General features: G+C 40.0%; 1 protein-coding gene and 1 long non-coding RNA gene across 2 annotated transcripts; both read left to right on the top strand.

Moving 5' to 3' along the window:
• The first annotated feature begins 234 nt into the window (after positions 1–234).
• LOC121764967 lies at positions 235–765 on the top strand. Its single transcript, XR_006042670.1, has 2 exons — positions 235–337; positions 700–765. It is a non-coding gene; the product is annotated as an uncharacterized LOC121764967 (long non-coding RNA).
• A 1818-nt stretch (positions 766–2583) lies between these two features.
• LOC121764050 (serine/threonine-protein phosphatase 7 long form homolog) lies at positions 2584–3433 on the top strand. The gene is made up of 3 exons (XM_042160140.1): positions 2584–3131; positions 3199–3286; positions 3365–3433. The coding sequence occupies exons 1-3, from the start codon at positions 2584–2586 to the stop codon at positions 3431–3433; spliced, it is 705 nt and encodes a 234-aa protein (XP_042016074.1).
• The last annotated feature ends 7659 nt before the right edge of the window (positions 3434–11092 follow it).

Here is an 11092-nt window from a genome sequence, read left to right as displayed (position 1 = left end):
CTTTTTAATGAGACGCATGACTCTCATGCGTCTTTCATAGAGACGCATGAAAGTCATGCGTCTATCTTTTTTTCCGTTTTATTTTAACGACGCATGAGCGTCATGCGTCTCTATAAAAGAAGCATGAGCCTCATGCGTCTTTTATTTTTTTTAAATTCCACCGACGACGCATGAGCGTCATGCGTCTTATTGAGAGACGCATGAGGCTCATGCGTCTCTAACTTCGAATTAAAACACCAGCGAAGGCAGTAGCTCATTCACGACGCAGAGAGACGAAACTTGGTGGCGATTTTTTCTTTCTGATTCGGCGAAGAAGACGATTTCCACTCGTGTTCCGGTAAGTTTCGTTCAATCCTTCTACCTTCCTTCCTTATTTGTTGTTAATTTGAATAGATTGATTAGATTTCCCCTAATATTTGTAAATTAGGGTTTATAACAAATAGCTCCAATTTGGTTGATTTTTTTCTTGTTTAGTTAATTGTAAAGGATTTTAGTGGCTAAATTCATGCTATTGTATAATATTGGTATGTTTTAGATGATTGATGTTGTGATTTTGGTTGTAAATTAGGGTTTATAACAAATAACCTAACTCATTACACTTGCAACCCTATCACTCGTTGTTCTCTTGTTATATTATGTTATTTGTACATGCCATTGTGAGTTTGTAATTGTTGTTTTGTGAATATGTACTTATACTAGATGGCGACTTCAAGTTCTACCGAACATTTATTGTATGGACCCGAAGACCCGTCCGTTTTAAATATGCAAAAAAATCACATTTCAAATAAACTCATGAAAGAGGGAACAACCCAAGTATTTAAAGTCAGAAGGACTGAAAGTAAGACTTGGGACGTCGACATTCATGAGAATGTAAGATATTGGCTTGACGTCTTTGGTTTCAAAGGCGTGATCGATTGTGGGAAGCCAATGAAGGTCGACAATGAGTTGATCACGGCGTTGATTGAGCGTTGGAGGCCGGAGACACACACATTCCATCTACCGATCGGTGAGACGACGATCACCTTGGAAGATGTGTGAAGGTTTGGGGTTTGAGTGTCTTGGTAGTTATGCGCTTGCAAAATTCGATCTAAGCAATTGCTAGGTCGAGACACCACGCTTCTCCGAATTAACTGAATCACAGGGTCCAGTAACTCGAGGGATCGAATGGCGCTTCGGTCGTTGGGCACTCACGACTCTCCTTCAACAATTAAATTTCCTCAACCCGAATACTATGGATTAGTATAGGGAAGTGGAGTCGATCCCACAGAGATGGATTCGTAGGCTAGTATTGAGAGAAATTGGACAAAATGGCTGCTGCCACGCAAAAGGGGTTGAGATTTTAACTACTACTAGACCTAGGCACAAAACGTAAATACTAGACCGAAGAACAAAGGGCTCTTAAACTAAGTAACAGGCAGAAAAGTTTAAACAATTCCTAGACCGAGTACATAACTACCGATAACCACTAGACAAAGGAAATAAAAAGTGGGGACCATGAAAGCCAAGCCTGACAACGTACGGTAAAGCTGCAGCTAACAATCTTCGTGCACTTTTCTATCTAATTCAGATTCGCAAATGGAGAAAACAGAGGAAATGCCCAGATTCAAACATAATAAACAGATTTGGTCGACGGAAACTTACAATAACTCGAAGATACGACAGATCTACGTAAACTAGGCGAAATGAAAGGTAAATACGTAAACTAGGCATGGAAATCAAGTACTCCTTCTCAGATTACGTCGGACGCTTAATCCACTCCGGATCCAAGCCATCCGAACCCAACAAACAGCAAAACCAACGCCATAACTCCGATTTTCACAGATCTACTCCAATCTCAATCAATCATGAACAATCTGCAAACAAATCACAAATTCCAGCAAAACCCAACCTCCGATTCATCCAAAAAGCAGAACCATTCTTCAGATCCAAACAACAAGTATCGGCAATAAATCAGAACCAACTGCAAAAATAACTAACTCCGACAATCCTAACTCGAAATCAATCGAACTCAACCAGCAAACCAGAAATGAACACAATAGACATAAGCGAAAGTAAAATCTGGAATAAAACCGGAAATATTGGTTGTCAAAAGAAAACCGAGCTTCGAACAGCGAAGCTCGGCGGAATCAGCGTAAATAGCAACGGAAATGTAAATTGTTTCTTCGCCCTTGAACTAGGACGGTGTTACAACCCTCGAACCATTGTCGGAAAGCTAAACGTGAACCACCAGCCAAGTGCCAACTGGAATCTCTCGCGAATTTAGAGTCAAGTGTGTGGAAAGGTGAATCGAGCAAGGAGCTGTTAGTGAGGCCTCCACCGAGAAGGTCCCTCCAGCCTGCATGCTTCTCCCTTTTATAGATGCGGACATAGCCTTCTAGAGTTTTCGTAGAAATCCCTATTCTACCCTTCAACTCCGAGGCTTCCTCCGTCTAGTAATTTTCTTCCAATTGTTCACCCTTTCGCCAGTTTCCTAGGACCATGCAAGCGTCCTCTTCTTTTCCTGGATCTAGCGAAAAACTTCACATACCTGACTTAATTCAATGCGTTAAACCCAGCAATTTCATGAAATGAACCCCTAGACCGATGCATGAAATTAGCCTTATCAATGTGCAAGCCATCTGGGGCTTGAGGGCGGATGGTCTCGTTTTCACAGGGCGTGACTATCATGACAACTTTCCAGATTGGACCAGCAAGTGCCGCGATCTGCTGGGATGGATACCAGATTCATCCACAGAGACAAAGCAAGACGGTTTGCTGATGACCGCGCTCATCAACCAGACTAGGATGCCACTGGGTGATGACCTACCTACGCACGTTTACATCCAAAGGGCACGTATCCATGCCCTAGTTTTATTAGGAGGTCTCATTCTACCGGACACCACGGGCTGTAAGGTGCCATTTATGTGGTTGAATGGGCTTGGGGATCCGGAAGAGGTGAAGAATATTAGTTGGGGAAGTGTGGCATTGGCCTACCTTTATCATTATCTGTGCGAGGCTTCCATGGATAAGAGAAAAGAGTTGGGCGGGCCTATGATCCTTCTGCAGCTATGGGCGTGGGAAAGAATGCCCACATTGAGGCCTGCGTTCATAGGACCAGTTGTGCACGAGCCATATACACCATGTGGCGCCAGGTATATACCTAAGTATTTATTTATTAATGCATATTGGGTTATTTTCTTACATCAATTTTATGTATAGGTGGAAAGGAACAACACAGATAGGAAATGCTCCTAGATACTCGGTTGAGCATTACCGTGACCAAATATCTCTGATTAGACCTGGCCAGGTGAATATTCTTTCGGTTTAGACTTCATTTATGAACTTATTATGAAATTAATTTGGCATTTGCAATATTGTTTTGTAGTTTATCTGGACGCCATACGCATCTTGCATACTGCCTGACTACTGCAATGATGTGAATGGATGCTCTTAGTGCGAAACCTACTTGGTATGTTGGGCCTATGTCGAGGCCCATGAGCCTGGAAGAGTGCGTCGACAGTTCAATCGGTATCAGGATATACCGCATTACGTAGATAGGATGCTAAGGAACGCCGATCATTTGGGCAAAAATGATCGGCGTGGCAGGAAGGGCAACAACTGGGCAAACACGCATCAGTTCTACATTGGGGAGTGGGACATGAGGTACGAGAGGTTCCAAGCTGCCGAATACGCCGTACCGATGTCCATGAGTATTCCCATGAACCCGGGGTATATGGCGTGGTATAACAGGATTACCGTGACGTACATGACTCAGCCTGGGACACGGGCCACTGGTGGGATGAACGAGTCGGCTGCTTCGATGAGACTATTTGTAAGTTTGTTATATTAAACTATATGCTTTCATGTGATATAGATTGTTTAGTATTGATACGTGTATCATTTTTTTGTCTAGGTTGAGGGTTTTCAGCAGGTTTTCCATTTAACTACGGAAGACGAAATGGACCCACGAGTGCGCCAGATTCGAGAAATTGTGAAGAATATCCTCGAATCTATGAACAACGCTGATGTCATGGAGTACCACGCTTCGCAACATCAGGATGTGGTCATGCCTTATGAACCAGAAGTAGTGCCACGGCGTCGTGGAGTGCCTGGTGTTCGGACTGGGGGACACGGCTACACAAAGCAGTTTAGGATGTCCCAGCCGTTGCCCGATTATGCCGCACCAGAGCCACAGTATCAAGAGCCTGACCCACCCCAGTGGTATGCATACCCGGAGCATGAGTCCCAGTCACAGTGGGAGCGTCCCCAGTATTCTCCTAGCCAGCCGGAGCCCGATTGGACTCGTCGCCCATATTCACAAAGCCAAGACGTGCAGCAATGGAGTGGAGCCCGAGCGTCGGTCGATTCATTCTTCCAGAATTACCAGATCGTGCCTCCCGTACAATCTGCCGAAGAGGATGATGCAGGAAAAGAAGAAACTGGCAACATAGAGGAGGAAAACGAGGAGGAACAGGTATTATTTTCAACTTATTGCTCGATCATTCTTATTTTCATTGGATCGATGTGCTTAATCTTGTTTATTTTTCAAATGGTTCAGAGCATCCATGTCGACCCTCGACCTTCTATGGAGGGTTCATCCCGCGGCGGGGTTGGGAAGCTCATGAGTAAAGTGTACAAGAGACTGTCAACGAGGAAGAATAAGGGGACTGGACCGTCTAAATACACTCCGTCGTCGTATAAGTAGAAACTGTAATCCGAAATAATTTATTTTGATTAGATGATTTGTTGGAGATTGCAATATGTTGGGTGATTTTGATTGAAAACTCAATCACTAGATTGTTGTGTTTTATCCGTAATAATTTATTTTGATTGCAAACTCAATCACTACATTGTTGTGTTTTTTATAATTTATTTGGATTGCAAACTCAATTCAATTGGTTGTTGTGATAGGAGTATTGTGTGAATTGATTGTTGGATCAGTAGATGGGTGTATTTCTGCCTGTACTGTGATTTAAGCAAGTTAGAGACGCATCTCTCTCATGCGTCTCTACCTAAGACGCATGACCCTCATGCGTCGTTCATAGAGACGCATGAGGGTCATGTGTCTTAGGTAGAGACGCATCTCCCTCATGCGTCTCTAACTAGCTTAAATCACAGAACAGGCGAAAATACACCCATCTACTGATCCAACTATCAATCGAAACATGCTGTTGTGGTAGCAATTAATAGAAACAAACTAGTGAATTAGCAAACAATTGCAATAACCGCCTAGTTTCTCAAACGTTTCAACATTCAGTTAATACAAAATGGAACAAATCTTCAATTCATTCCAAAGTCTTCAAATTTGTTTCATGCTTTTTGTCCAACACTGTCTTCACCTACACAAGTCCTGTTACAACAGAAAGAGTATGATTTCTCATAGAACTAAACATCAAAATTATATGAACATAAAAAAATTGAGGTAAAAAAATACCTGCACTGCAAATGTTAATAACCCCTACATAACACGACCGACTGTGCAGTTTCTTCGGTCATGACCCTCTACACCGCAATTCCTGCACTTGCGGGGAGCTCTCGGTTAATCTTCCTCGCGGACATCCATTTGATTAGGAATCCTCCTTCTTCTGCCTGGTCCGCGCTTTCGAGAAAGCAACTGCTCAGGGGTGATACGCAATGTGTCCATTAGGAAATTTGCACACGGCATGCCACCTTCTTAATTTACTCTCAACCACCCTAAATTGCCGGTGTTGCCTCAGACTCCACATAGTAATAGCAGTCTTCACATGCAGCTTGCTATCAAATTTTGTTCCAGCATTAATCCGATATGGGTGTTCTTCATCCCAGTACATGGTACTGCGTTCATTACCAACTTCAGGTACCTCAGTAGGACCACTTGGCAGTTTGCGAAAATATTTCAACCCAGTGTGAACATATTCTGGAAGTGGTTGTTCACCTTGTACGACGGGTTTATACACTACCTCCTCATCACTAGAGTCAGCACCAGAATCATCACTTAAAATATCATCAGACGATGAGGACGACAATTCTGGATCTGCAAGGTCTCCTCGTACAACATCAACATCAGCATGCTCTTGTACATTCTCTTGAGTATTCAATCCAACATCTGCAAAATCTGCAGCATCTGTTTGCTCATTCATACCGCAATCGATGCTCATAGGTTCAAACCTCGTAGATGATCCAACACCATGATCAACAATTGGTAGGATGAAGGCATTTCCAACAGACGAATACTCAACAAATAATTCAATATGCCGAGTAGAATTTAGAGCCGCATTGAACATATAAAACACACTTTGATCACTGTCAACCGCAGTACATACATAACTCGTACCGGTACCCAAGAAACAATGCCTCCAAGATATTTCGATGAAGTGTTGGTTGGAATCTATCCTTATCTTAGCACATATCATTGCAACTAATTCAGATAATGAAACACATAAATCTAATACGATGGAAGCTCTCGCACGAGGAGGATCTTAACAAATGCCCACATGAGGAAGTTGATATATTCTTCCACCCCAATATAAACTCACGAATACTTGCATGATTTCTGCAAAAATATACATACAAACCAACAACAATTAAAGACAATTTTTTTCAATAAACCCTAATATAGTAAGTTTACAATAAATTTATCAAAAACCCTAATAATATGCATATAAACAACAAATAAGGGAGCAATGTTGAAAGATTGAAGGAAACTTACCGAAATACGACGGGAATCGCCAAGAAACCGCCAAGGAAATCGCCAATTTTTGTCTTCCTCCCTTTCTCTCGTGTAGTCTGCCTATTCTGGCTGGATTTGCAGATTTAAGCAAGTTAGAGACGCATGAGCCTCATGCGTCTCTCCATAAGACGCATGACGCTCATGCGCCGTCGGTGGAATTTAAAAAAAATAAAAGACGCATGAGGCTCATGCGTCTTTTATAGAGACGCATGACGCTCATGCGTCGTTAAAATAAAACGGAAAAAAAGATAGACGCATGACTTTCATGCGTCTCTATGAAAGACGCATGAGAGTCATGCGTCTCATTAAAAAGTGACGCATGAGGGTCATGCGTCTCTCCTAAATCCGGAACAAAAAAAAAGTGCAGTACAAACGAGGAATGATATCTTTTGTCTAGTACAAAAGAAGAAAAAACCCAGGAATGAATAGTTTGATGCTTGGCGGCGCAAGAGAATAGAATTAGGGCTCACTGTTTATTTATTTTTTACTTTCATAGCATTTTTCTAATATACTTTGGGCATATTTTAAAATGACTCATTGATGATAAATTCATTAGATAGCAATATTTATTTTCTGATATCCATGGCGTACATCAATTTGTATTCCTCACATGAAAGTCATATTTTTGGCTGACCATTTTTAGATTAACCATTTCTTCAATTTTCAATAATGATGTTTTATCATTCAGACATTATGATGATTTGGACTTTCATCTATAAAATGATGAATTTAATGGAAATGAATAGACGGAAGATACAAAGAAAATTTTATCCACCTCTAAAAATTTATCATTTATTTTTATTTTCGTCCGTCCCTAAAAATTTGTTATCTTTCACTTTTATCATTTTTAATAGTGGATCTATCATTCCACTAACTCATTTTCACTCGCATTTTATTATAAATAAAACTAACATATACTCCCTCCACCCCAAATTTTGTCACAGTTTGACCAGGCACCGATTTTATGAAATGTAATGGAAAGTGGATTGAAAAGGTTGATAGGATGTGAGTCCTATATTTAAATATTAAATTTATAGTGAAACGTGAGTGAGATTAAGTTAGTGGAAGGTAGAGTCCACTACCAAAACTGGTAAAAAGTGAAATGTGACAAATTTTGTAAGACAGACGGAAATGAAAAAATGTGACAAAATTTCAGGGACGGAGGAAGTATAAAAGTATGGCCCACATGCTACTAACTTTTTCAACCCACTTTTTATTACATTTCTTAAAATACATATCGGATCAAATGGTGATAAATTATTATAGAGGGAGTAGGATATATGTTTCTTATAAGTATTCATAAAATCGATTCAAAGTGAAGTTGTCTGCTTCATTTAATTTTTAGTTTGGAAAAAACAATTTGATTGCTTGTGTTTTTAAAAGGACAATTTATTGCTAATATGACGGAACTTTGACTGAATTTCAAATTTTAACACAACTCTTATTGTCAGTTTCTCTTCGTCCCCAAAATTGAAACTCACGTTGCTAAATTAAAATTGATGTTTCAATTAAATCTATGGCAATTGATCTTTAATACCTTGATGTTTGGTCTAATTTCAAAATTTTCACACACTTTTAACATCGGTCATAAATATCAAAATTCAAAACTGATGTTGTATAATTAAAGCTGAAGTGTCAATAAAACAAAATCAACATCACATCCACCTCATGTCTACCAAATCCCCTTGAGAAATAAAACCATCATCTAATTTTGAAAACACTTTATCAAAGAATGATGAAAGCCAAAGAGAGAGAAAGTGAGAATCTAATAAGGTACAAGTGTTTTGAGAACACTTTTTGAATGAGACCAGGTCACCATACATTTGATAGTTCCGCTTGGAATACTGCATCGCACCAAAAAGGTGATTTCAACTCATTTGCAGACCCAAACTCGTAGTGGTAAGTGAACTCGTCACACGTCTTCTTTTTCTTCGGCATTTCGTCTAACAACATATGTGCATCAGAGCCTTCCTTCCACATATGTTTTCGAACCATGGACACAATTCCGGAGTTCTTCCACCGTCATCCCCCACAGTGTCGTAACAAACCTATAACTCGTTCAAGAATTTGAACGTCATAGTTGGGCAAACATTCACTTTCATGCAATCCCATATGATTCTCCTATTTACGTCGCTCAACTCTGATTTAAATGCATGTAATGTCTAAAAGTAAGTTCAATCATACTATTATTGTGTTCCTCCACATATTTGTGAACAACATAACCCACAAAACTAGCTTCATGGATGTACTTTAGTGACATTCTAGCCTCACAATTGCACCTTTTATATGTACCTCTACGCTTGGTAATGAAATCCTCACGTGCATGCTTCTCACCCATTTCAGTCCCCACCTTCACTCCTCCTCATTGCAAGCTAGGTATTGTCAAGTAACAACCTCTCGTTTCACTTTGGTGCCACGTTTTCTTACATCAAAACTTGTAGTGTGACCATAAGGTTTATACAAAGCAATCCCCTAATCTAATGTACAGAATTTCTTAGCAACGACAGGTCAAAGTTCGTCAGGGCATGCTGGCACACATGGAACTGGATCCCATGATAAAAACATCAATTGGATTAGTTGCATGTGTGCCAGCATTAGGGGATTGCTTTCAATGAAGGTTATGGGCGCGCTACTGGTTTTGATGTACGTAAACGTGGAACCAAAGTGAAAAGAGATGTTATTACTTGGTAATATGTTGTTTGCAATAGGGGGTGTGAAGGTGGAGATTGAAATGGATCAGGAGGGTTTCATTACCAAGCGTAGATGTACATCTAAAAGGTGTAACTGTAAGGCGTGAATGTCACTCAAGTACGACTTTGAGGGTGGTTTGTTGGTTATGTTGTTCACGAATTTGTGAGGTACACAAGCATGATTGAACTTCCTTTTACAAGTTACATGCATATAAATCGCAGGTTGAGCGAAGTATATAGGAGATTCATATGGGAGTACACAAAAGTGAATATTGGACCAACCATGACATTCAAATACTTGAACGAGTTCTTGGGAGGCTATGACACTTCACTGAGAAAAAACTTCGTATTTATGTCTATGAATTGAAAACTTATGTAGAAGGTTATGATGCACAAATGTTGTTAGATGAAATGCGGAGGAAAAAGAATGCGTGTGCCGGTTTCACTTACCAATATGAGCTTGGGTCTGCAAATGAGTTGAAATCGTTTTTCTGGTGCGATGCAATATCTAAGCGAAACTATCAAATGTACAGTGACGTGGTCTCGTCCGATGGTTCGGTCTACATAACACCCCCGACAAACGGAAGCAAAACAAAGCTTAGTATATGCATGACATTTTTAAATAGTGTAAGATAGTTAAGCTTACCACAAGGAATACTATTGGTCCAATGTAGTATCTACTGCTAGATTCGAGCCATCGGTTATGCACGTCTAATAAAACTGTAATAACGTATCCGCACCAATCGTAACTGTGGATGTTTGACACATCTTCAATCAAATGCAATATCTTCAGTGTCAGGAAGCCATCTGCGGGAGGTTCTATCAAAGAATACTCCATCAATACCATGAATAACTTCTTGAACTGGTGGTCACCACCATCTACCTCCTCTAGCATAAGCGCCGCGATGTCATTTGCATTCACATATTTCCGTGGCTTATCAAGAGATTTTGCAATTTGTTTCATCTACAACACATTATTCTGTCATTTTATCTGTTGCATCGGTACTCTTTCTCTAGGAAAACTGCACCATCAACATCGTCAATGTGGTTACAATCAGTCCCCTGCTCTCCTATAGGTAGGCCACAAGCAACTGGATTAAAATACGCTGCAAGCCAGTAACCGAGTTTCGGAGGTATTTAGTCCATTTTGAAGTTTAGTGAGGCACCGAAGCCCATTTCTACAACAGCCTTCTTCTGCTTCATGTTTAAGAATTCCACAACATTTTTAAACAAATCTGGTGTCATTTTGAAGAGTAGGATCTTCACCCCATGCTTATTTTCACCAACACTGAGTATTTCAATCATAATTACAAAATATTGCAACTCTAGAAAGCAAAATTTGATACACAGAACTGTGATATTGCATATGTTACACTGCAATATACTCCTTATGTCCCACTCTAAGTGAACCATTTCCATTTATGGGATGTCCTACTCTAAAGGACACGTTATAAAAATAGAAACATCACTCTCTCTACTTTTTCTCTCCCTTTTATTTATTCTCTCAGCTTATCTCACAAAACAACATAAAATCTCGTATCGGAAATCGGAATAGAAATACTCCATTTAGAGGGACGGAGGGAGTATATATATTGCTTTCAACAATTAAAATTATCATCCGTATCACACATATATACTGCACATCACATTATAGTTTGGGCATCCAACTAAACAAATTTGTAACAATATTATACTCCCATATGCACAACATAAT

The sequence above is a fragment of the Salvia splendens genome, chromosome 14, assembly GCF_004379255.2.
Source record: "Salvia splendens isolate huo1 chromosome 14, SspV2, whole genome shotgun sequence".
Lineage (NCBI taxonomy): Eukaryota > Viridiplantae > Streptophyta > Magnoliopsida > Lamiales > Lamiaceae > Salvia > Salvia splendens.
The sequence above is the reverse complement of the archived record's forward strand: the minus strand, read 5'-3'. Positions and strand labels throughout refer to the sequence as shown.